At 40.3% G+C, this 27,982-nt stretch overlaps 1 protein-coding gene across 2 annotated transcripts; it reads right to left on the reverse strand.

The window, feature by feature from the left end:
- FLVCR1 (FLVCR heme transporter 1) lies at positions 1-27,872 on the reverse strand. Of its 2 annotated transcripts, XM_057315315.1 has the most exons (11): positions 26,915-27,668; positions 21,926-22,070; positions 21,280-21,396; positions 16,465-16,605; positions 10,660-10,727; positions 9,757-9,860; positions 5,945-6,055; positions 5,320-5,425; positions 4,996-5,107; positions 3,091-3,158; positions 1-2,934 (listed from the first exon to the last, which is right to left on the reverse strand). In XM_057315315.1, exons 1-11 carry the CDS (start codon positions 27,650-27,652, stop codon positions 2,857-2,859), a joined length of 1,788 nt encoding a protein of 595 aa, XP_057171298.1. In that variant the 5' UTR covers positions 27,653-27,668; the 3' UTR covers positions 1-2,856. The 2 variants fall into 2 exon arrangements, with proteins under 2 accessions (XP_057171298.1, XP_026364907.1); XM_026509122.4 differs by lacking the exon at positions 21,280-21,396 and having other exon boundaries at positions 26,915-27,872.
- Between the last annotated feature and the right edge of the window lie 110 nt (positions 27,873-27,982).

Below are 27,982 nucleotides of genomic sequence, written 5' to 3' on the forward strand. Positions count from 1 at the left end.
TGAACATTAAAAAAATAAATTTATTTCAGGTCTGAAACACTGAAGGACAAGCATACCGACAAATAGTACAAAAAGCAAAAATTAGAACATGAAAGATGATTTAATACAGACAGACATTCTGGCAATACTCTGAGTTTACACACAAACACATTTTTAAAGACATTTCTCCAACATTCACAAAAGGCAAAAGCTAGTGTTTGTTTGTTGTTGTTTTTGCAACATTTATAAATGCAACAGCTTTTAAAAGCATCCAATTTCTTTCTAAAATCACTTCATTAAAACTTACACAAGTACTGGTTACCCAACTCCATTCTCCAAAGATAAGACAGAATTTACATGACGTTCTTGTTTGACCTGCTACAACTTTAACTCAAGATACAAAAAAAATTATCCATCCATTTTGTGTTTCGGAACATCGTATTTCACCCTTTTTCTAGTCAACAAAGAAAGACACACAGGACATTTATGCTTTTTGGAAACAAAGTAGTTCAACTTTTATCTGTAATTTTTTCAAAAGTTTAGGAACTCAACAAGTACATGATTATTTTAAACAATTGATAGTTCCAAAATAAAAGTAATTATTTAGGAGGGATCTCAGAATATATTTTTGGCCATAAAACCTGTGATGTAAGTATCTAAGGAAGTTAATGATCCAGCATATTCTGCCTACGCTATCACCAACTGAATAAAAAAGCAAAAAACAGATGCTAAATTCCCCATATCCACGAAGTGTCAATCACAGCTGTGTATCCAATTCTCCAGGGGATTCTTCTCTAGCTAGATTTAAGTTCCTGCGGTTCAGTGATTTGGTTACCCCATGACGAGTGGCGTTTAAGATTCAAAGAGGATCTTTGAGATCAAAGTGAAAGGAAAATGCTGGCCAGTGGGTGACAGGGACAGCCAGAAACAGCTCCAGGTCACAGCCCCAGAGCTCCTGATTTCCAGCTACGTTCTTCTGGTGACACATTCTCCAGGGTAAGATTCTACATAATTTGCTGTCGTCCGATTACAGAGAATGTTATAATTTCACTATAAAGCAATGCACAAATCAGAACTGCTAATTCACGTCAGAGTATTCAAGGGTTTACCTGACTGGGTTGGTGTTGCTGTTGTTTTGGTTGATGTGGACATAATGTCAATATCATGGCTGTTTCGATGTCATTATTGTAAAGATATTTCCCTATCAGCTTAGGAGAGTCAGGACAGGAACGACATTTAAATTCTCATTGTAAACAAAACGCAGTGGTAGGCACTGTAGAAACACATTTGGTCCTATTTTCCTTACCCTGAGCATGTAACAGAGCAGAAGTTTTCCAGCAGTGTGGAGACTATGTACCGTCCGGTGAAGCAGAGAATACTCTTCCCCCGCATGCCGCGGGAGGACGTACCCGGTCACAGTATTCCTCAAAGGAGAACGGTCATACGTATGATAGTGCGGAACGAAGACAGTATTTCCAGAGGTCTCCACGAATGAGAACCCCTGGGCTATGTTACCATAGATTTATCTCCATAACCTTCAAGCCAAAGTATTGCAAGACATCATGAAAAAGCCAACAACACGTAGGATGGCGTTTTCTTGCTAGAAAGTCATACACAGGCACACCTCGTCTTATTGTGCTTTGATTTACTGCCCTTCACAGATACCGAGTTGTTGTTGTTGTTGTTTTTTTAACAAATTGGAGGTGTGTGGCAACCCTGCATCAAGGAAGTCCATTGGTGCCATTTTTTCCAGAAGTATTTGCTCACACATGTCTCTGTGCCACATTTTAGTAATTCTTGCAATATTTCCAACTTTTTCATTATTATTCTCTTTAGTAGGTAATCTGTGATCAGCAGTTATGACTTGCTGAGAGCTCAGATCGTGGTTAGCATTTTTTAGCAAGAAGTCTTTTTTAAGGTATGTACCTTGTTCTTTCAGTCTACTGCACACTGACTAGACTACAGAATAGTGTAAACATGACTTTTATATGGACTGGGAAACCAAAGAATTCATTTGAATCACTTTATAGTGATGTTTGCTTTATTCTGAATGGTCTGCAGCTGACCCTGCAATATCTCCGAGGTATGCCTGCGTTGAAAAAAGAAGAGTCAACAGGGGAGTGGGTACAAAATTACTCTATTTCAAGTTGGAGTGAAAGAAACAGTATTAGCATTTAGACCATGATAGGAAGGCAGTGCCGAGAACTCAAGATAATGAGCCTGTGTCTGGCTCCTTAGCGTCTAAGACCAAAGTCATGGTTTCAACGTGTACACAGAACAGTTTTGATGGCCACTGACAATACATGTTGCAAAGCATTGTTTGACAAGAAGAGAAGAAACCAGAAAAATTTTAGAGGTTTCCGTGGAAGTCTCATCCCAGCGCTGTCCTTCGAGGAGTTCGAAGTGCCACACTGGTACTCCCACCAAGGCGGATTGGACAGTTGGTAAGAATAATGGAAAGGGAGCTAATTAGGAATATATTGCACACTTGGTTCTAAATGGCATGTACTCCTATGTGAGTTAAAGGGATTAGACCTCCACATTATCATTTTAGAGAGCCTCTGACCTTCCATTTTCCAAAAAAACCCAACAACAACAACAAGAAAAACCACTTTCGGAAAATACATGTCAGGAAGCTTACTTTCTGATCGGCAATAGAAGATTAGCAATGGGATGCTAGGTGCATTAAGTGGTAGTGTGAATAGGATGTGAGCCAAAGCATATTAAGCAAAATCTTGCTTTACGTTAACAACGAAGCAAGACAGTAATTGTAGTCAGCGGTCACGTAATAATTTTCAAGTAAGTACCCATCTCCTGTCATGTATAAACCGAGCCTCGCTGCTCAACTATCACGTGATGTCAACTTTCTCTTTCACCTCAGATTGCCGATTCTGACTGCTTGGACATCATCATAGTTTTGGATTCTTGATCTGTGGGACTATCTTCAACTGGTACCTGGAGAAAGAATCATAAGATAAAAAAACCTTACGGCATCTGGCATATGCCATGATGACAGATCGACAGCTGGCTCGGGAATACAAAAGAGCCGACTAGACAGATTGATTTCACACATTCCTCCATAGTATAGTCATAAATATATTCATTACTTACAGCTTTAATATCACCGTTCGCAATTCCTATGTTTATATTGTGTCTTTTGAGATCCGACTTGATTAATGCTGAAATAGAGAAACATCGGTAGAGTTACCAAAGAGTATAGAGGGATATATTTTTCTCTAAGCAGTACAAGGCCTTTCTGGATGTTGCCACATTTAGCGCACTGTAGTACCATCATATTCAGCGGCATCCTCACAGCATGAAAAAATGCTAGGGACGCCTGGGTGGCTCCGTCGGTTGAGCGTCTGCCTTTGGCTCGGGTCATGCCCCGGGGGTCCTGGGATGGAGTCCCACCTCAGGCTCCTTGCCCATCAGGGAGTCTGCTTCTCCCTCTGCCTGTTCTTCTTTTTTTTTTTTTTTTAAGATTTATTTATTTATTTGTTTGTTTGTTTGTTTATTTATTTGACAGAGGCAGCCAGCGAGAGAGGGAACACAAGCAGGGGGAGTGGGAGAGGAAGAAGCAGGTTCCCAGCAGAGGAGCCTGATGTGGGGCTCGATCCCAGAACGCTGGGATCACACCCTGAGCCGAAGGCAGTAAGTACCCATCTCCTGTCATGTATAAACCGAGCCTTGCTTAACGACCGCGCCACCCAGGCGCCCCCTCCCTCTGCCTGTTCTGCCTGCCGCTGCCCCTGATTGTGCTCGCTCTCTCGCTCTCTCTCTACAAATAAACAAAATACAAAAAAAAAAATGTTAGTGTTTCTCTAAGGCACTAATTTAATTAGCAATTCCTTCATCAGTGAACACATACAGGATGCTGGGAACCAAAGAGGCAAAGGTGAAAAGCACAATTCTTTCCCTAGAGCACCCTCGATTCTAAGGAAATACTGGCATGCGAACGATTATAACATTGTGGGATCGGTGCAATCACGCAGGTTATGTAGAAGGTGTGGTGGGAGCATGGGAGAAAAAAAGGCCTCTGTCAATCCGGAGAAAATCACAGAAGGCCTGCTAGAGGAGATACATTTGAATTGAAACTTGAAAAATGAGTAGGAACTTGTCAAGCAGACAAGAAGAGAGAGGAAGGCATTCTGGGCAGGAAACAGTACATGCAAAGAATGCGAGACAGGAATAGAATGAACAAGAATCTGGCACTGGAGGTAGTTTGGGGACCATTGGAGCATCAAGTACAAGGCGGAGGAGGCAGGATATGTGGCTCGGTTGGCAGGTACCGTGTACATTGTATAAAATAGTTTGCACTGAAGAAATCAGCCAAGCGAGCTACCAGATGAAGCAACGTGTGTGTAGAAACACTGCCGGACATTAAACTTTGCTTCTAAACCCATTTTTACGCTAATGCGCCCGGACAGACTACAGATAAAAGCCCTCTTCTGTGCTCTTTTTCTAGTGTTGGGCAGGCTGGGCCCTACTCTCATTCCTGCCCATGTCTACTCTGATTATCCCTATCTCGGGTACTACTGGCTAACCCTTCCATGTGCTATTTCCACCACCACACACGATCATCACTGAGGATGCGATTAGGCATGTTCTAGGTGCCAGACGCGACACTGGGAGCTTTTCATGAAGCACCGCAGTTAATCCGTGTCACAACCCTCTAGGGCAGGCTTTTTAATACCCTGTTATATGAATGAGAAAAGGAGGATCTGAGAGGTGAAGTCACTTGTCTAAAGTCACACAGCCCGTGAGAAGCAGGTCTGTCCAGAATTTTTACCGACCCTTAATACAATGGTTTTGTTTTTTATGCATAGTAACAGTATTGAGGTTAAAATCTGAAAAATGAATTGATAGATTCATATCCTTGGGAAAAGACAATATCCTGCTTTGTATCTCTTTTTTCCCCCTGAGTTCTGCCAAGTCAGTGAGAATCAATAGACACGAAAATTAAATATAAAGACAATATGACATAAGTAATTTTGCCAGGAAAATGCCCTAATTTACCTGTTAAAAGGATGCCTAGAAACATCCAAATACAGAGGAAAATGTTTCCTGCCCTAGGACCATAGTCTGATGTGAGCTTTCCTTGAGCCAATGTGAACAAAATTCCAAATATCTAAAATAAGAGAAATAATTGTTAAGTTTGCTTCTTTGAAGTAAGTGCAACGTTTTCCCCAGAACTGTTCCTATCTTATTCATATGATTTAGCTTCTACAAACATTCATTGAAAGGTAGAATCTTTCGAACAAAAATTCTTTTTAACTTTATTATCCACTGGACTAGTCAGCAAACTAATCATCTCAGATTTAAGAGAAGTCAGAGGTTTACTTGTGCAGCAGCGTTGAGAAGACCAGAGGAAGTGCCTTCAGATTCAGGGTAAGTGATTTCAACAGCAAACTCAAAACCCACTGGGAGGTAGCCGGTCATGAAGAAACTAGGAAAATAAATCCAGAATTATAGAAACAGTTAACTGAGGGCATATCACATGTTGAGGCAATCGTTCTACTTCTCAGGCCTATTCTAGTGATCAGATAACTGAACGTTTTGAATTCATGTGTGACAGTAAGGCCCTATTGTTATTCACCAATCAGCCCAGGGACAGAAGAACTGAGAAGTAAAGCAGATCCTAAGTTTTTCTTTTTTTGAGAAAAATTTACCTCTAATTTGCGAACTCAGTTGTTTTTCTAACTAAATAAAGCTACCTGGACTAAGGAAGCCTTATCCATTTTTCACTTATCATATATACCAAAAAAACATTGTAAACTACTTTTTTTTTTTTAATTTCCAAAGAATTACGTATTTATGTGCACAGGATAGATTCTTTAAAGTTTAAAATATTAAAGGACATTTGAATGAACTAAAAATTTAAAACCACAGTAGTAATACTTCAAAATTGTAACAGCACGCTAACATTCCTCCTACACGCACACGCACACGCACACACGATGCTTACCCGAGCACCCCTCCCGTAACAAACACGACCATAATGTATCCAAGGTCCAACGTGAAAGTAAATATAACCATTCCAAAAAAAGACAAAATGTAAACTGTCAAAGTTGTCTGTCTAAAACAAAAACAAAATTGTTAGTATTTTGCCTGATTTTCCTAGGTATATAAAAATCCTGTCGCTAACCATTGCTCTCTCTATACAGTAATAAATGCCTTGGTTTTCAAGATTAGGTTTCCGTCGTATGGAAAATGTTTCCACCAAAGCGTGGACTTTAAAGCTTACATTTAAGATTCAACAGTAGCAACCGACAAAACTCACACCATATCCAATGTTCAGACAGGAAGGAATATTCATATGGATCAAATAATTTTTGTGCCACCAAGTGGGATAGTTCCCTATCTGTATCTGAAGATTGACTTCAAATTCCACCTCTCCCAAAACCCTTTCCTAACCACGGCAGCTTATAACATTGTCTCTTCTTCCAAATCCCCTTATCATCTTAGTAGCTACGTAACTGTCACATGACAGACATCTATTGGGTGTACGACATCTATTTTAGTCTGTTACATCATTATTTTTCATACACAAACACTCTATTTTCCCCAGACATAAATGTCTCAAGGACAGGGACTCTATGTCGCTTGTCACAATCCCTAGCTGAACTATGGCCACAACACAAGTCTGGTGAATGAATGGCAATTACTCTGAGAACAAAATCAGGACAACAAAGAAGACATTTCTATGCCTATCAAGTTTTCTAACTGTAAAGTGGACCAAAGGCTAGGAATAATTTTAATCCTTTACATATGTTCCCTTTATCTACAGATCGAATGTAAGCTACCATTTCATAATAATGAAACTACAGCAAGTGTTGTCTTAAATTATGGGAGAGCTGTCTTGGAGTTTTTCAACATGAGAGGTCTTTGGAAGGGCTTACATGATGATATCGAACATATCTTGAGCCTTGAAAGGTACACAGGATACATAGGTGACAGTTCCATATTTCATGCATTAATTTTATTTCATTCCATCATTTATTTATAGTTCCATTCATTCATTTCTCCCAAGCAGTTGGGAAGATTCTGCCTGTTAAAAAGTGTAGCTATTCTGGGGTATCTGGGTGGCTCAGTCGGTTAAGCATCTGCCTTTGGCTCAGGTCATGATCCCAGGGTCCTGGGATCGAGCCCTGCATTGTGCTTCCCGCTCAGCGAGAAGCCTACTTTTCCCTCTCCCACTCCCCCTGCTTGTGTTCCCTCTCTCGCTCTCTCTCTCTCTCTGTCAAATAAATAAATAGAATCTTAAAAAAAAAAAAAAAGTAGCTATTTTTGACTTAGGGGCCCAAGATGGCAGCCTAGGAAGACGCTGAACTCATGTCCTCCCACAGACACATAGAATCTACATAGAAAGCAATTCCTCCTGGGGCGCCTGGGTGGCTCAGTCATTAAGCATCTGCCTTCGGCTCAGGGCGGACCCTGGAGCTCTGGGATCGAGCCCCACATCAGGCTCCTCCTCGGGAAGCCTGCTTCTTCCTCTCCCACTCCCCCTGCTTGTGTTCCTCTCTCGCTGGCTGTCTGTCTCTCTCTGTCAAATAAATAAATAAAAATCTTTTTAAAAAGAAAGAAAGAAAGAAAGAAAGAAAGAAAGAAAGAGAGCAATTCCTCCTGAAGAAGAACTGAAGACTGACTGAACAGCTTCTGCATAATAAAGGGTAGAGGGACCACATAGAGAGGATCAGGAGAGACAGAGACAGGGTAACAGTGGGAACCCCACTGGAGACCCTATGACCTGCAGTAGGGACAGATATCACTGAGCTGTCCCTGTTCAGATTCACCTGCCCTGGGGCACAGCAAAAAAACAAAAACAAAACAGTGGTTTAAGGAGCAACTAGACTATGAGTGAAGGAAATCCATTTACTAACCCTAGAGTGTCTGCCAAACAGTGGGGAAACTGCTGGAACTCACTTTGGAGTTGGAGATGCTTGTGATAGCCACTGTTTACAGCGGCCCCTTGAGAGCACAGACGGGGACAGAGTCCACTAGCCCACACTAGCTCCATCTGTCCTGCAAGGGAAGCCCTCCCGACTGCATCTGCTCCAGGTCAAGTTGTCCCACCGGGGCAACCCGGTGCAGAGCACCCCCACCAGCACTTACTCTAGCTCCAGCCATCCTGCCACGGCAGCCAGGGCACAGAGTGCCTACAAATGCCCAGGACCCCTACCTCACGCCTGCTCCAGGTCCAGCTATTCTGCCAATGTGGACCTGACATGAAGCCCCTGGGACCCCCAGGGCCCAAATGTGCTCTAGCTCTAGCCATCCCACCAGGGTGGCCTCTGGCATGGAGCACACCAGGACCTCTGGCCCGGACCAAATCCAGCCCCAGCTGATCAGCCTAAGCAGCCAGGCACACAGAGTCTACACGGGGGACGTTCCTACATAAGGCCGCTCCTTCAAGACCGGAAGAGATACAGACCTCCAGTTATAAAATAAATAAGTCACGGGGATGAAAAGTATAGCACAGGGAATATAGTCATCTGAACTATGGAAGCAGCCCAGGTGTCCATCAATAAGGAATGGATAAAGAAGATGTGGCATATATATACGATGGAATATTATTCAGATCTAGCTATATGAAATAAGTAGAGAAAGACAAATACCATATGATTCCACTCATATGTGGAATTTAAGAAACAAAACAAAGGCTAAAAAAAGAGAGAGAAAACCAAGAAACAGACTTTTCACTATAGAGAACAAACTGATGGTCACCAGGGGGATATGGGTGGGGGGATGGGTGAAATAGGTGAAGGGGATTAAAAGCACGCTTATCTTGATGAGCACTGAGTGATGTATAGAATTGTTCAATCGCTATATTGTACACCTGAAACATAACACTGTATGTTAACTACGTTGGAATTTAAAAACTTAATTAAAAAAAGAAAATAATTGTTGAATCACTATGCTGCACACCTGCAACTAATATAATATTGTATGTCAACAATACTTAAAATTAAAAAAAACAAAAAAATATATATATAGCCATATAAATATGGCTATTCTTTTAAGGCTCAATGTAAAAGATGCTGCCCCTGAAATCCCTTTTCAGTCTCCCAGTTGGTATTCTTAAGTTCTTCTTTTGTATTAAAATTTTGATTATATAAATGTATAATTCATATAGTATTTTCATATTATGTATTATATTATAGTTAAGTGGTGCAATAGTGTGGATCACTTTAGGCAAAGACTTTTAAAGACTTTTTTCCAAGATTCTATTTATTTATTTATTTTATTATTTTTTTAAAGTAAACTCTACACCCAACATGGGGCTCGAACTCATGACCCTGAGATCAAGAGTTGCATGTTCCACCAACGGAGCCAGCCAGGCACTCCTAGGCAATAACTTTTTACCAAAAATGCCTTATGCTCAATAGCAATTTTTTGGTAGGAAAGACAACTTTTTGTTTGTTTGTTTTTAAGCTTACGACATGAGAAAAGAACAGGATAAAGTCTCTGTCAGAAGTCAAATGTTTCTCAGAAAGGGCTTTTGTAGGATAGTAATGATCCCTTCTAAAGACATATGTGTGCATGATTCCTATTAGAGGGGAAGAAGCTTCATAAGGTATTCAAATTCTCAAAGTATGACTGATAAAATAAGACAATATATAGACTTCATTCAGAAGTGAAGGGAATCTAAGAATGTCTAGAATCCAAGTCTCTTAGTAATAATAACACTTTTTAAATTTCTTAAAATAAAAAGCAAAGTTTCCATTAAACCCCAAATACCCTAGGCTGTATACCACACATTTATCTACTATCACTTACTTGTATGTTTTGGTATGATCTAGCCACAAGCCACAAAGAATAGAGCCCACCATTCCAGCTACTACCAATGTTAGCCCAATCCTTCCAGCATTGATTTCTTCTCCCTTTAAAAAAATTTTCATAAGAAGTTAATCAGATACTTCTAATTCCAATAGATCTTTCACATTCCCATACCTTTCATAGTCAATGGAAATAACAGGATAAAATAGTAGGAAATTTAGTACATCTGTTAGGGTGAGGGGGTAGGGGGCAGGTAAAGCACATATCAAGGACATTCTATTTTCAAACCAAAAAAAAAAAGAAAACCTAAAATGTGGGAGAAATAAAATAAATTTTTCTTGATCCTCTATGGTTAAGAAAGTGCAATGATTTTTGTTAGAATTCTCATGTAATTCACAGAAGTCTGAGAAGGAGATTAATCTGATAGTTTTTATATATTACAACTGCTTTCTCCTTTCAAAAGCAAAGACAGGTCACAGCTTGATCTTTACTTCTTTATATTTGGGCTGGTTTCCTTTAAAATTGTTTGTTTTTCCCATATAACCAGTCATGTTTCTTTTAAAAAGGACTGAAAAAAGACTTATGTATTGTCACAGCAATAATACCTTCTTCCTTCCATTTTGTGTGTTCTATAAATTGGATTAAATGTATTCTCAAAGAAAATCTTTTAAAGCAACAAGGTCATACATTTTTTTTTTTTTTAAGATTTTATTTTTAAGTAATCTCTACATCCCACGTGGAGCTTGAACCTACAATCCTGAGATCAAGGGTCAAGCACGCTCCCCGAACTGAGCGAGCCAGGCGCCCAATAAATCTTTAATCTTATGATCATGCTAACAGAAATTACGCTGTTTAAATAACATTCTTGGCCAGGCATGCGACACAGTCTAGACGGAAACTCACCTTATAATATGTCAGTATCATTTGATTTAATAATGTTGACACTGAGTAAAATGCTCCAGTTATGATACCTACAATAATAAACAGAAAATTATAAACGTACCATTTATTAGTTCGTAACGTGATAATGGAGTACTCTGTGACAATGGTGAAAATATAACGTATTTCTCAGACAGCTGCCAGAGAAAACTAAAAACTCTGACCATTCCCTTTCAGAATATGGAATGATCAAGTTAACACCTCAACTTACAGAGATTACAATAGTAAACTTCTGTCATTACACCATCTATTATTGTTTGGACTCAGATATGCCGACCACAACTCCCATCTCCGTGCAGAACACTCTAGAGCAATGAAGCACTGAGTGGACTGCTCACTGAGCACCCACAATGTCCCCGAGCTAGTGAGTGTTCAAACAGGAGACAGAATCTCCACCTCAGAGATCTCACCCCTGCAGCAAAGACTTCAAGGCAATTAGTAAGACAATATTAATTCCAGAATATTTAAAAAGGAAAAATAAAAAACAGCTGGCTATCAGAAAGCATATGACTGGGTTTGAATCCTGCTGATTACTGGCACATTTGTGGGCCTCTAGCGAGACTTAAGTGTATTATTAAATATTTCAAGCATAGAAGAAAATGCAGAGAATAATTTAACAAATACCCTTACTCATCACCCAGCTTGTCAAACACTCACATTTTGCCATCTTTGTTTCAGATTCACTGTTTAGATCTCTAATCCTGTTCTTCTCTCCCATTCTTTCTCAGAGGTAACCCCGACCCTCCTGTTAGGGCCTATCATTTTATATTATTTACTTTATTTTATTTTAAGATTTATTTATTTATCTTAGAGGGCATGGGTGGAGGAGGGGCAGAAGGAGAGAGAGGGGAAGCAGACTCCCCGCTGAGCAGGGAGCCTGACACGGGGCTCAATTTTAGGACCCTGAGATCATGACTTGAGCCAAAACTAAGAGTCAGACGTCCGACTGAGCCATCCAGGTATCCCGGTGCTTATCATTCTAGATATTGAATATATGTGTATCCATAAATAACAATTAGAATCATTCTGCATGTAATTGAACTTTATATAAATAATATATTATTTGTATCTATCTATAGCTTCCTCTATCACTCAATATTATAGTTTTTAGATTTATCAGAGTCAATACTTGAAATTCTAGTTCATGGGACGCTGGGTGGCTCAGTCAGCTAAGCGTCTGCCTTCGGCTCAGGTCATGATCCCAGTGTCCTGCGATCGAGTTCCGCATTGGGGTCCTTGCTCAATGGGGAGCCTGCTTCTCCCTCTCCTTCTGCCCCTCCTCCTGCTTGTGCTCTCTCTCTCTGTCAAATAAAGAAATAAAATCTTTAAAAAAAAGATTTTATTTCTTTATTTGACAGAGAGTGAGAGAGAGAGAGAGAGAGAGCACAAGCAGGGGGAGGGGCAGAGGGAAAGGGAGAAGCAGACTCCCCACTGAGCAGGGAGCCCAACATGGGGCTCGATCCCAGGACTGGCAGATCATGACCTGAGCTGAAGCAGACGCTTTAACTGACTGAGCCACCCAGGCATCCCAAGAAATTCTTTTAAGAATACTAAAGCCAGTTTCCTACATGTACTTCTAAAACTTGAAAGTTCTAATTTTCACCCTTTGGTCTTTAATCCATTGCAATTCATTTTTTTCATGGTATGTTCTAGAGAGCTAATTTTATTTTTCCCATATGGATCATCAATTATCCCAGGGCAATTTCTATATAGTCTCTCTTACACAAACATCTAGTTTTCATATATACATGTTCTAGTCATTAGAGCTCTTTGCAAATACAGTAGTCCCCTCTTATCTGCACAGGATTTGTTTCAAGTTTCCCCCAGAGGATGCCTGAAACTGCAGATAGTACCAAACCCGACACACACCATATTTTTTCCTGTACATACATACATATATATGGTAAAGTTTAATTTATAAATTAGGCACAGTAAGAGATTAACAATAACTAATAATAGAAAAATTACAATATACAGTAATAAAAGTTACGTGAATGTGGTCCCTCTCTCTCAAAATCTTATTGTACTGTATTTTTTCTTCTTATTGTGCTGATGTGAGATGATAAAGTGCCTACGTGATGAGATGAAGTGGGGTGAATGACATAAACCGTGTGACGTAGGGTTAGGCTACTGTTGACCTTCTGTGATAGGTCAGAAGGAGGAGCACCAGCTTCCTGACTGTGGCTGACCATGGGTAACGGAAACCAGAGAAAGTGAAACTAGGAATCAAAGGATCACTGTATTCTAGCGTCTGCAGCCACTTAGGGGCATGGCCATATGACTTAAATGTGAGCAAAAGTGACATTTCCCATTTGCTGCCCTAGTAATCATAATAGCATGTGCCAAGATGTCATTCTGGATCCCTGAGTTAACTCTGGGGAGCAGCACCTTGCTGCCAATTCACGCTGAACACGCAGCACTGGCAGTAAATGAATTTTTGACGTGTCAGGCCATTGAGATTCTTCATTCGCAGAATTTCATTGCTATCATACAAACCGGCCTGCAAACGGATACAGAGAAGTAGGTCACTGGGCTCTCTTCTCACTCCGGTAATCTACTAGTCTATCCCTTGCTTATACACGGCATCCTAATTCTCGTTGTTTTATAAATCCTGATATTTGAGAATGTGTCTCTCACCTTGTTCTTCATTGACACTATCTTTGTTGTTTCTTGGCCCTTACTTCTTTTGCGGGAGTTTTACAATTAGTCAAGTTCCCTTACAAACCACGTTTAAATGGAAGATTGCAGGATGAGACATACGGCTGTCTAAAGATCGTATCAAAACATCCCGAGCAACTGGCCTTTGATGCTCACTTCCCAGTGAGTTCGGACACATGTAGCGACCCAGCGTGGTTAGCCTGGGGAGACCAAGGAAAGCAAGGAGGCCTGTGCTCAGGCCTGAGGGTACCCTACTGCATTGTACTGCACGCTGCTCTTTCATCTATTCCAGACCTGAGTAAAGATAGCAAGAGTCAGGATGAAGGATCATAAGAGCAAGAAATACTGTTATCTGAGTCTAGATTATTTGTCTGAGTTTCAGATAGCAAATAGCAAGAGTGGCATAGTGAAGGATTGCGTTTTCTCCAAATAGCCCTACCTCAAGAAAATGTTACCTTAGACTATTTGGTTCCTAAGTTTTGGACCCTGTATGTAATCCTGAAAACCTGTCCTAGGAGGATAGCCCCTATCTAAACCACCCCACGTCCGAGTTTGCTCCAACTTTACATATAAAATACTAGTCATGGAGGGAGACCGGTGCACTGTCGAAAGGTGTGATGTGACACACTCATTCAAAACCATAATCCCTAACTAGGCACCCCTTCGGTGAAGAATAGGAGGTCAAGAAAGTTTTCCATCTCTCCTGGCGAACTCTCCACAGTGTTTCCCAATGCCTTCTTTCTGATTCTTTTTTTTTTTTTTTTTTTTTGACGATTTTTGTATTTACTTTAGAGAGTAAGTGAGGCAAACGTTAAGCCAGCTCTTGTAGGACTGCTTAAGGGAAAAAAGGAGTACATTTCAGGTAAAAAGAATAATGGCACAGAATTACAGAGACTGGAATTCACAGCATACATGCACGTGGAGGCGTGTTTGTATGTGTGAGCGTGTATGTCTGTGACAAGGGGTGGTTATAAACTGGCTCATAGAAAGCTTATCTTGGGAGACAGTAAGAGATAAAGAAGGTAGGAGTCTTTCTTCCTTAAATGACAGGCTACAGAAAGAAATGAATTTGCTCTTATAGATAATAATCACTCACTCACTCACTGTACTTTCTCTACTTCCTAGTTATGTGTTTTAGGTTTAAGCTAACCAGTGGAGGTAACCAGCAAAATTAAGAAAAGGCACTATGGCATGGCAAAGTATTTAATGATGATAGGATATAACATCTGGGATTTGCTTAAAAATATTCCAGGAAAAAAAATTCCAGGAAAAATGTAGAGGAAAGAGATAAAGCAAGAATAGTGAAATGTTGATAATTGCAGCTGGGTGATGATAGGTACATAAGAATTCACTATATTAAATGTTCTACTTTTGTGTTCAACTTTTCACTGAAAAAAAGAAGAAGAAGATGAAGTAATCCGGGTAAAAGGGTGAGTGAGTTTAGGTCAGGGCATAATTTGTTACAACTCGTAGAACGGTTATGTACTAGGGTATGCACTCCCCAACAGACGTAAAGAAGAGAAAGAACAGCAGTGAGTGACTTCTGAAGACAAGGAAGATAGAAATAGGGTGTGTTAGCAGTTATTATAAACGGTGTTGATATAAAAAATAAAGAATAAACTGTCAGCAAACTCTGAAGGGAACCAAATGGGTTGGTGCCTGCAGTCAAAGCTACAGCGTCAGGGTGAGTATCTGTCAGCTATCCTGAAATATCCAGAAGGATAAGAATTGCTTTTCAAGTTAGAACTAGTTAGGGCGATCGCATTAATGTCAGTTTTGACTTAGTAGTCAAAATAGATGTCAGTTTGCAAGGGGTCAGCGAAAGGACTAGTGACATTTTCCATATGCTTCCAGCAGTAGGACTTAATTAAAATACTTGGTGAAACTCAAAAAAGGAGGTGGTGCTTGTCTATTTGAGATGTAGTATATTTTATTTAAAAACATAAGAAATTAACACGAGAAACAAATAAACAAATCAAAAAATGGGCAGAAGATATGAACAGACACTTTTCCGATGAAGACATACAAATGGCTAACAGACACATGAAAAAATGTTCAAAATCATTAGCCATCAAGGAAATTCAAATCAAAACCACACTGAGATACCACCTTACGCCAGTTAGAATGGCAAAAATAGACAAGGCAAGAAACAACAAATGTTGGAGAGGATGTGGAGAAAGGGGTCCCTCCTACATTGTTGGTGGGAATGCAAGTTGGTACAGCCACTCTGGAAAACCGTGTGGAGGTCCCTTAAAAAGTTAAAAATTGAGCTACCCTATGATCCAGCCATTGTACTACTGGGCGTTTACCCTAAAGATACAGACGTAGTGAAGAGAAGGGCCATATGCACCCCAATGTTCATAGCAGCAATGTCCACAATAGCTAAATCGTGGAAGGAGCCAAGATGCCCTTCAACAGATGACTGGATTAAGAAGTTGTGGTCCATATATACAATGGAATATTACTCAGCTATCAGAAAGAACGAGTTCTCAACATTTGCTACAACATGGACGGCACCGGAGGACATAATGCTAAGTGAAATAAGTCAAGCAGAGAAAGACAACTATCATATGATTTCTCTCATCTATGGAACATATGAACTAGGATGATCGGTAGGGGAAGAAAGGGATAAAGAAAGGGGGGTAATCAGAAGGGGGAATGAAACATGAGAGACTATGGACTATGAGAAACAAACTGAGGGCCTCAGAGGGGAGGGGGTGGGGGAATGGGATAGGCCGGTGATGGGTAGTAAGGAGGGCACGTATTGCATGGTGCACTGGGTGTTATACACAACTAATGAATCATCGAGCCTTACATCGAAAACCGGGGATGTACTGTATGGTGACTAACATAATATAATAAAAAATCATTAAAAAAAAACATAAGAAATTAGAGAAAGAAATTAAGAAATTAGATTAAGAAATTATTAAGAAAATCCATCTTGAAGTTTTTGCTTTTAGTTCAAAATTTAAGTTTATGACTATGCCATCATTCTTTTTATAGTTAACAAATCTATCTCATTAATTAAAGCTCAAACCACTAGATTAAATGAAAAGAATCTACAATGCTCAAAGTTTTATACAGAAATCAAAGTAAAAGAAAACCACTTACCGTAAGTGATCAAGAGAAGGACAAAGGGAATGTTTTTAAATAGGTTCCTTATTGATTTCTTATAGGAGTACTCGGCAGGGGGGCTTTTTTGAAGAACTGCTTGAGCCTGACTTGGTGGATACTGAGGCTTTTCTTTGAATGCTGGAAACACATGGGAAGGTAATTAAATACATGGATCTCCCTTAGTGAGCAGACTAAATCAGTTTAAGCTTAAAGACGTAGTGAAAGTCTTACAGTGAGCCTTTCATTTTCATTAACTTCTGAAGAATATCCTCTCAGTCCTCTGAAACGGACTACAACTCAGAGATCTGGCCAAGTCACATAACTGCAAAACCATCAATAATATGTCACAACCTTGCCCACTGATTATTCTTAGTTGAGCAAGATTAATTTTTATTCTAGTAAAGTCTTCAACAATTCCATTTCTACACTTAGTTCAATTTGTGATTACAGGTAACATCAGATACGAGCAAACCAATATGTTACTTTTTAGAGGACTGTCTTGAGTTAGTAACTGTTTTCTTCTACTATTTGCTACAAACTTTATCATCTGATCTAATTACACCTCTAGAATTGAAAAGGTCCAGGTGGATTCATGGAACAGAGCTCACCCAAAACATCGATTAATTAGGATATACTGATAACTTACCAAACTAAAACAGACTTCTATTTTTACAGGTGTCACAACTAATTCAAGAGGAGACATACTCATGAATATTTACTTTTGAATGTCCTTATATCGGAGGACTGCTACACATAAAATGTTTAAGTCGTTGCAATCCCTTCTCTTCTGTTTACCCTATCTGCTCCTTGCACTGTTGAGAACGCCTGTTGTCCTTTCCTAAAGTCTCTTTGGGTCCTAGTTAAGATACAAGATATCTCTTTTCGTTAATAGTGGTAATACACAACTCACGCAGCTGTAAAACGAAGTTTCAGAACATAAAAACGATGCTTACAAGGTAGTCATGGGGATTGAGTGAGTCTTCGGTCTCTTACTTAGGTTCGCATTTACTCTGGTAAAGTAAGTATAAATGGCTCAGATTTGAACTCAAATGCAAAAAGAGAACAATTCATATTAGTCTTCAACCTCGCTGAATTTATTTTCTGAATACATGTGTTATCTCTTAGTTTCAGGTAGTCATCTACCCTGTTGGAGAAAATCAGGCCCATATCTATCAGCTACTCAATACACTAAAGTTGGGTTTCAGTCTATATGAAGAAAAGGAAATGGAGGGGCAGAAAACCACTGGTCTATGACCCTGTTTACTCTGCATTGCTTCCTTTAAAGAATGAAGACAATAGCCTTCTTCTTTCTTCTCCCCACCAAAAATGTGTGCCAATAAAATAATTAACTATTGGGGCCCCTGGCTGGCTGAGTCGGTAGAGAATGTGGCTCTTGATGTCCGGTCATGAGTTCAAGCCCCGCACTGGGCAGAGAGCTTATAAATAATAATAATAATAATAATAATAATAATAATAATAATAATAATAAAAAACAACTATTCAAGCAGTTATTCTCCAAAGTAGCCAAAGGATTTTGGGGCACCACGTTCAAACCTTTTCTCCCGTGATGAATAAGAAGGAAATCTATTGGGGCGCCTGGGTGGCTCAGCTGTTAAGCATCTGCCTTCGGCTCAGGGCGTGATCCCGGTGTTCCGGGATCGGGCCCCACATCAGGCTCCTCCTCTATGAGCCTGCTTCTTCCTCTCCCGCTCCCCCTGCTTGTGTTCCCTCTCTCGCTGGCTGTCTCTATCTCTGTCAAATAAATAAATAAAATCTTTAAAAAAAAAAAAAAGAAGGAAATCTATTGTGTTTAGGACTACTACCACTTTTTGGAATTAGATAATAACATTATCTTTTGATTTCATTATTTGTCTCTGTATGATTCAAGCAGACATTCCACACATTAACTTATAACAAGATATGTAGAGGTTTGAATACTGGCTCTGCCTCATATCTTTGTATAACTCAGAAGGAGTCAATTCCTGTCTCTCAACTATAGCTTCCTCATACATAAAATGGAAATAACCAGTTGTTATGAGGATTGTATGATATAATATATGCAAAATAATCTTGCCATTATGGAATGCTACACAGAATGCAGTGTCATTTTCAAGAATACTTATTTTTTTAAAAAATCCATTTATTTATTTGAGAGAGAGAGAGCACAAGCACGGGGAGAGGGAGAAGTAGATTCCCTCTGAGAGTAGAGCCCAATGCGGGGCTCAATCCAAGGACCCCGAGATCACGACCTGAGCTGAAGTAAGACACTTAACCGACTGAGCCATACAGGTGCCCCCAGGAATACCTACTTTTAAAAGTCAGAGACTTTATCTCAGGGGCTTGAAATTCTTATAGACTAAGTAAAACACATTTCTGTTAAATGTTTACAATAGCAGCCTATCTATAAATATCTTGAATATAAGAATTAAAACTAGAATTATATATCCATGTTATATACTCATGTGTTTAAGTACCTTAATATTAAATACTTTGATTGCCTTTACTTCTGCTTTCTCTCATCCACTCATGTTAGTGAGTCAGGAAGGTAAGGATTTTAATTTGCACATTTGAGTTAAGTGGTAGCGTTTACTGTCCTCCTGCACAAGGACAGCTTCAAACACAACAGCATTACCCCTTATACAAGAGGAATTTGAACTGGAACAAAAAAAAGACTAAAGAAAAATTAAAATGACATATTTCTATATATAACATTTTAACTGTGGTGTTAGGGTACCTAGGCTCAAATTTCATCTGCAGTATTCACTATGACCATGGATGGATTACATTCACTTCAATTCTGTGTCCTACTTTCCTCATCTATCAAATGGGAATGATAATAGTACTGCCCTCATATGGCTATGCAGATTAGATGATCCAGCAGGTAGCATGCCTTTAAACATGTTTGGTACTTACCAAACCACCAAATGTTAGAGGCCACAATGGCATGGGGTATGAAGAATGAAGCATTACTGTGAGATTCGGTGGAAGGCTTGGGTTATTCCTAGAAATGCTAGATGGATTACACTCATGACTAAGCTTATGACTAAGGGAGGGCAATAGGGTTACAGGGCATGAAGCCTCCAGATAGCATTTTTCAAAGACTGCTGAATACCAATTTGGTATATGTCACATTGCTGAAAAGCAACAGCAAAGCCAAATCACTTTATAAAATTTGGTTGGGTTTCCAAAGTATTTATGGGAAGTATTTAGAGGGAAGCAGGATTGTCTCTTAGTAATTAAGGACCTTTAAGCAGGGATTTTAAAAATAATCCCTATTTTCCTCAATAGCAAATATTTGAGTATAAAGAAAACAGATAAATTTTTTTGTTTAAATGTCACGATTTTCAACCTGACATTCATGTCACGACTGTATATTATCTCCCTTTTAAACTATGTTTCATTAGATTAAGATTATGGGTCACCAAGCAAAACTTGACAGTGAGCCCTTTTTTCCTGGCTCCATCTCCACTCAGAAACTATGAGTGCGTAAATAAGTAATGATGGACATGATATAGGTCTCTTTTAATTTCTCAAATAACACAGGTGCTATGTCAAAGTACACACCTATTGTTATTGCCTTTTTGTCCTCTTCCTCTGACAAATAAAAATCTTATATTTGTAGCATCTCATACAGATATGCTTAAACACATATGTGTCACATATATAATTTCATATGTATAGATATCTTATATAGAGCCTGTGCTCTCATTTCTTCCAAAGAGATAAAGCAATGAAAGACAGTTAAAAAAAGGAAAACCAGAATTGATGTGAAGATACACAAGCAATCGTAGGAAGGAGGATTTTACATATTAATAATCCCTATTGCTGATAGAGGATCCATTTATGCAAAATATATACAAACTATATGTCATTTAGCAAATCAAATATGGCTCCCAGAGAAGACGACTTAAGAGTTTGTTTTTCAAAAATATACAGTTGACCCTTGAACAACATGGGGGTTAGGAGCACCAATCCCCCACACAGCTGAAAATCTATGCATAACTTTGGACTCCCCAATAACTTAACAATAGCCTACTGTTGACCAGAAGCCTTACTGATAACAGTCAATTGACTCATATCTTGTATGTTATATGTGTTACACACTGTATTCTCAAAATAAAGTAAGCTAGAGACAAGAAAATCTTACTAAGAATATCATAAGGAAGAGAAAATATATTTACAGTACTGTAAAAGATCCGTGTATAGATGGACACGTGCAGTTCAAACCCATGTTGTTCAAGGGTCAACTGTAGATTTCTTTTAAAACTTTGTTAAACTGCTGAAATAGTACAGGGATAATTGTCCTTTTTCAGTAGTCTCTACACAGCTAAATGTCACTCCCTAATTGAAACATAAAATGAGTAGATTTGGTATGTCAGAATACTTTATATGCTACCGAGAGAATATTTTTTTCATTATCTAAAGGGAAGTTAAATGTACGGGCAGTTCATCTATGAAGGCAGTCTCTATCAACAGTCTTCAACCTACATGCCTTTGAAAAACAAGGATTTCCTATCTGGAGATCACGAAATTTGAATTTTTCATTACTATTATAGCCATGGTAAAAATTAATCTTATACATTTTAAAACTCCAGCTATAATGCAATAAATGTAAATATTCATGATTAAAAGATGGCCTTTCAACTTTAAAGTTGCTTTCTTCCTCAAATCAAGTTAAGATATCCTGAGTGCTCAAAGGGCAATATTACAGTGACGTTAGCAACCACATTACTGAAAAAACCTGTCCTTCGTCCCTGCAAGCAAAATCGTTTCCCATTAAAAATAAACTTTAAAAAGCAGACCTTCCCAAACCTTCTTCCAAACTGACGATGGCTGCTTGCAGCTGATTTTGACTGACTGCTTCAAGAGACAGGCCCAGACGAGAGGACTCAGGGACGAGTGGTGACAGTAGTGCTTTGCTGGAGTGGCCTAACAAGCAGACAGTCGCCAGTTTGAGACTGCTGAACAGCTTGCCACTGCCCAGGATCGTTCACTGGTCAACATGTTCAGATCCAGTTAATTGTTAAAATGGGGATCCTTGGAAGGATTTCTCATTAAAAAAGAAAACAAGATTGTAGCCTCTTTGCATCATTTCAAAGCACGACAAGAATTTGTTCCTGGCTGTGTTAGCATAAGCCGCAGAGCACGTAGAGGAAGATGCAAACAGGAGGCAGGTAGCATGTTGGAAACAACGGTTATCAGGGAAGAAAAGTTAGTAGGGAGAGAAATTAGATGAATTAGTCTTGAAACCCTTGATGATAGTAAAAGAGATGTGGCTGACCATCACACATCCCTAGGGGTGTAGCATTCATTATCGGAACAAGTGCGACAGCAAGAATGAAACAAGCAAATGGCACTGGAGATATTATCATAAAAATGTTCAGGGTCAGCTATGTTTATTTCCATATGTTTGCCATGCATTTATCTATTTAAGCAATAAGTAAAATAATTTGCTTACCAATTACTGTTAAAAGACATAAAAACGTGGCGATGGATGCTGTTCCATAGAACATGGTACTGATATTGCAAGCCAGAAGATCTGTGTTATTCTGTGTGTTGGGCACTAAAACTGGTGGTAGCAAAAAGCCAACTGCAGTTCCAAGCTGTAAAATAAACAATCCTGTTAATAGCTACCATTAATAAGAGAAAAAAAGGACATACTGACAATTAATACAACATAGAGAAGACAGCTAGTGTATTTATGGTGTAAGGTGCACATTCTACAGCACCAGGTTCTGGGATGCTGGGCTGGCTCTGTTGGAGGAGCATGGGACTCTTGATCCTGGGGTCGTAAGTTCGAGCCCCACACTGCGTGTAGAGATTACCCAAATAAATAACTATTTAAAAAAACCCACACCATGTTCTTTTTTTTTTCTTTTTTTTACTGTACTGTTAAAGGGTAGTTGCTGACAAATGACTTTCCTGTTCAACAAACTCCTACTATTTGAATAATTCTGCTGTAAGGATGTGTAAGATTCCATCCTTACCCTTTAGATGCTTACAATCAAAAAGAGCAAGAAGAATATGCAGAGTAAGGCTGAGAAAAGATGACATACAGAATGGGAGAAAATATTTGCAAATCATATATCGAAGAAGGGTCTACCATCTAGAATAAATAGAGAATTTTCACAACTCAACAACAAAAAGACAAACATCCAATTCAAAAATGGGCAAAGGGCTTGAATACACATTTTTCCAAAGAAGATATACAAATGTTCAATAAACACATGAAAAAAAATGCTCAGCATCATTAATCATTAGGGAAATGCAAACCAAAACCATAATGAGATACCACTTCATACCCACAAGGATGGCTATAATAAATAAACAAAAAAAAAAAAAATTGGAAAATAACAAACGTTGGCAAGATGTGAAAAATTGCAACCCTTGTACACTGCTAGTAGGATTGTAAACCAGTGCATGCACTGTGGAAAACAATTTGGCAGTGCCTTAAAAACTTAAACATTGAATTACCATATGACCTAGCAATTCTACTCCTAAACAAATACCCAAAACACTAAAGATAGGTATTCAAACAAATATCAAATATTATACATGAATATTCATAACAGCCCTATCTGCAATAGCCAGAACGTAGAAACAAACCCAAATGTCCCTCAGTGGATGAATGGATAAACAAAATGTGGTACATCCCTATAATGAAATATTATTCAGCCCTAAAAAGAATGAAATATTAACATGGATGAACTTTGAAAACATGCTAAGTGAGAGAAGCCAGACATAAAAGGTCATATATTGAATGATCCCATTTACATGTAATATCTAGAATGGCTAGATCCATAGAAAAAGCAAACCAGTGGTTGTCAGGGGACAGAAGAAGGGGTGCATGAAGAGTGACTGCTTAGTGGGTACTGGGTCTTCTTTGAAGGTAGATGAAAATGTTTTGGATCTAGATACAGGTGATGGTTGTACAACACTGTGAATGCACTAAATGCCACTGAGCTGTAATTTAAGATGGTTAATTTCATGTTCTGTGAATTTTACCTCAGTAAGAAAAACTCAAGGTTGAATATGATAATTACAATGAAAGAAATAAAATTAAAGTATTAAAGGAACTCAATAGAGAAAAATAGCAGATTCTTTCAGGGATAGAGGTGAGGAGGAAGGGCCCCAAGACTGGTTTCCAAAAGGAGGCTGAGGCAGATAGTAAGAGTCACCAAACACTTCATTTGCTCCTTAACAAAAAGTTGGATAGAGACCATTAAACAGGTAATTAGAAGAGACAGTGATGGAGAGGTAGAGGGTGCCAAGACTGGGATGATCATATGCTCTATCATCCCAATGAGAACACTATTCAGAGCGAAAGGGACTAAATGAGTAGTTATTCTAATGAACAGCTCTACACAGGGATTATCCCATGCAAACTGGAATATACAGTCACCCTAGCTACTACCCTAGAAACTACTTTGAAGGAGCACTTTGTACAGACTTGGGGTTCAGGAAGAGTTTCTGGAGGAGCAAAGATCTGAAAAAGAAACTGGAGTTAGCCAAGTGAAATCAGGGTGTTCCCAGCCAAGGGAACATCACGTACAAAGGAAGGAGAGCATGACCTTGTGAGAAGCTCTAAGTGGTGGACAATTCCCCTCAGAGCAGAGAAAGAATGTGGATGTGAGGAACGGGGGGTGTGGAGAGGTGAAGCCCAAGAGTTGACAGGAGGCAGATCCAAACGGTCTCACATTGTCTCATTAGAAAGTTTGAATTTTATCCTAAGGGCCATGGAAACCACTGCAGAGCGCAAGGGAGTGTCCTGGACAGATCTGCACATCGGAAGGACCACAGTGCATGAATGTGGAGAGTAGTAGGAAAAGAGCGAGAGCTGCAGATAGGAAAGTCAGCCAGCAACCTCTAGGTAAGGGCCGCCGGTGGCCAAAGCTAAGATAGTGCTAGTAGAAATGAAGAGAAATGAGAAGGAGACAAGGCAAATTTGGATGGGCAGGATCATATGGAAACATTCAGCTGGCCAGTATCTACATGAGTCTGAAGCTGATTCATTTATTCAACAAATTTTATGGAGAATATATAATGTGTGGGGCACTGTATTAAATGCTGGTGAGACAACTGTATACATTCAGACCACATGCCTATTTTCATGAAACTTACAATCTAATGGTGGGGATGGGAAATGAGTAATAACAATTAATATATAAGCATAAATATATCAGACAGTGATAAGCACCATATGGAGGTAAGTATAATGATGTAATAAGAGAGTGACTGGGCAACTCTAAATGGGATCCTCAAGAAATGCCACTAAATGATATTTAAAATGAATTTAAACTGAGAGTTGAGTGACAGTAAGGCTGTAATGATGTGATCCTAGGATGAAGAACATTCCAGGCAGAGAGATGGATCTGATCCATGTTTTAAAAGGGTCTCGCAGGTTAGAGACCTGGCCGTAGAGATGGATAGTGAAAACCCAGGATGCAGCAATCAGACAGACTTGGGTGTGAATGCTCTGCCACCACTTAGCTGTGTGACTCCTGGAAAATAATTTCATTCCCTTCAAGTCTCAGTTTCTGTATCTAGAAAATGAAGAGACTCATGGTTCCCACCTTATATTATTAAGCTCAAGGACACAATGCATGTAAAATACTTAGCATGGTGCCAGGTTCTTGGTGAACGCTCAATAATGCTGAATCTTATTATACATGATCATGCCATAATTTAGGCTGAAAATGAGGGCCATGAACACGTGCACAGCTACTGCAGTCAAGGAAGGACAAGAACACCTAGGGAGAACGTACGAAGAAGGCAGAGGTGTGCTGAACATCAGAGGGAAATCTGCATATAAGAAAACATTTCCATTTATTATCCATAAGTAGATAATCCATAGATATGGAGTTAATAATATTTCTGCCATTCAATGAAGTATGAATATGGAATATAATATTGTAAATGAAAAATACTTTAAGAAAACAGTTCCTGGGGTGCCTGGGTGGCACAGCGGTTAAGCGTCTGCCTTCGGCTCAGGGCGTGATCCCGGCGTTATGGGATTGAGCCCCACATCAGGCTCTTCCGCTATGAGCCTGCTTCTTCCTCTCCCGCTCCCCCTGCTTGTGTTCCCTCTCTCGCTGGCTGTCTCTATCTCTGTCGAATAAATAAAATCTTTTAAAAAATTTTTAAAAAGATTGAAAAAAAGAAAACAGTTCCTATCTAAACATATGGAAGCAACCAACTAAAATATCAGTTATAAATTATTTTGAATATGAACAACAAGCTACCTTTTCTTCTGTACTTTTAGAGAAAGAAGATAAAAATAAAGTAATAAACATGTAGAGCTCGCCTTTTTATGGATTTTGGCTAAATCTTGTGATCTTGAAACAAGTGTTAGACTGGAAGTAAGAGAGTAACATTCTTTTGTTACATAGCATGTAGGAATATAGGCAGAGAGAGGTGAAGTTCATGGTATATAGATTTTTAACTACTATTCTCCTCAAGCTGAACGAACACTCAATACAATGTACATAAAGTATCACAGAACTCCATATGCAAATTTTAAATGACAATAAAAGAATCAATCTGCAATTACAACACACACACACACACATACACACACACACACACACACACACCATTCTAGTTAGTAATGCTACTGGAATGCTACTGGAATTTGAACCTATGGTGTTAGAAGGACTAGATAGCACTTTAAGGGAGAACTGGCAAAATAAGCCACCCTTTTAGAATGGGTTCCATGATCTGTGATCTGTCTTGCATTTTCTTACTGTTAAAATTTGGTACTTGGACTCAGGCATGTTGTGAGGTCTTTACCACCAGAACGTTTATGTAGCTGTCATTTGTAAGTATCATGTACCAGACACTCTGCTGATTGCTAACATATAAAATTAAACAGGAAGGGCGCCTGGCTGGCTCAAGTCAGAAGAGTGTGCAACTCTTGATCTCAGGGTCATGAGTTCCAGCCCCACCTTGGGTGTAGAGATTACTACCAAAGATAAATAAACTTTAGAAAAATAAATACATAAGTAAAACAAAACAAAATAAAATAAAACAGGAGCTGTTCACACGGATCACTTAAAATGAGAACAAACTTCCCAAAATCCAGCACCTTCCTTTTACAAAGAATACACTGGGGAGGACAAAAATACCTAAGTCTCACTGGTTATTACACTGCCAAGTTTTCTATGATGTTAGGGATCTGTGGGCCAGTTCACTTATTTATTTTATAGGTAATTCTCAAAGCAAGATGATAAGGTAGTCACTTCAAACTGGTTTTGAAGTTCTGTCCTTACAAATAAATCAAATACTCTCTTTAATCCAAGACTGCCTCCTACCTTGTAACGACACATCTCCTTTCCTTCATTTATACACATCTGCCTCCTGAGGGTCCATCCGCATGCCTAGCTCATACAGCCTATGCCTTGATCTGGTCCTGAAGGATCGAATTTTCATCTCTCACTCTAGTTCTTACCTGATTGCCTAGCACGGCGGTGGCACAGGCTGTGGATACCTCCTTGGGCCCAAACCACACTGAGGCGATGCGGGAGGGCAAGCCGAGGATGAACACCTGGGCCACGGAGCACAGGCACTGGCCCAGCATGGTGACCCAGAAGAGATGCTGCTGGACACTGGCGCACTTGATCCAGGCGCCCAGGCAGTTGAGGCCAGAGCCCAGGAGGGCGGTGAGCCGCAGGCCTCTGGTGTCCAGCAGCCACGTGGCCGGGAAGATTAGGGGCACGTAGGCCAGCATGTACACCATGGACAGCCAGTCGATGTGCAGGGAGGAGACGCCGTAGAAGCCCTCGAAGACATTGCTGATGATGCTGTATTGGATCCATTGAAAGGCGTTCACCAGCGAGTACAGGCTGAAGATCAGGAGCACCACAAAGCGCCGCGCAGACAGCGCTGTCTGGGGCACCCGGGAGCCCTCGGCCCCGGGGGTCTCCTCCCCGGGGCCCGTAGGCAGCAGCCGGGTCTGGGTCTCCTCCTCTGGAGCCAGCGGCGTCTGCGGCCTGCCGAGGGATTCAGCGGCAGCCTCGAGGCTGTCCCGAGACACTCCATTCAGGGTCAGGCAGCCGGCCTTGGGCCCGTTCTGCGGCTCGGCGCTCAGCTTTCCGGGGGGCTCGCCCCCCGGGACCAGCAGGTATCCATTCGCGGGCGGGTGTCCGGGTGCCACCGCTGCCCCCTTCTCATCGTCCAGCTTTGCCATGTCCCTGCGCTCCCCCGCGCCCCGGCCCTCCTCCCCCTCCCTGTACTCCCCCGCCCAGGACCCGAGGTCCTCCCCGCACCCCAACCCCAACCCCTTGGCCCACCGCTCATGCAACCCTTTCCCTGGCCGGGTGAGCCTGGGTGCGAGCCGCGAAAGTCAGCCCGCGCTGCCGGAGGCCGCAGGCGAAGTAGCTGTCCTCGCGCGCCTCCAGGCCCACGGTCACCCTGCGCCAGCCCCCCTCCTCCAAGAACGTCACCCGACCAATCAGCGGGCGTGTTCGCCCGGCGCGAGAGCCAATCGGTGAGCTTCTGTCAGGGATGAGGCGGGAAC

Source organism: Ursus arctos, unplaced genomic scaffold (assembly GCF_023065955.2).
Source record: "Ursus arctos isolate Adak ecotype North America unplaced genomic scaffold, UrsArc2.0 scaffold_2, whole genome shotgun sequence".
NCBI lineage: Eukaryota > Metazoa > Chordata > Mammalia > Carnivora > Ursidae > Ursus > Ursus arctos.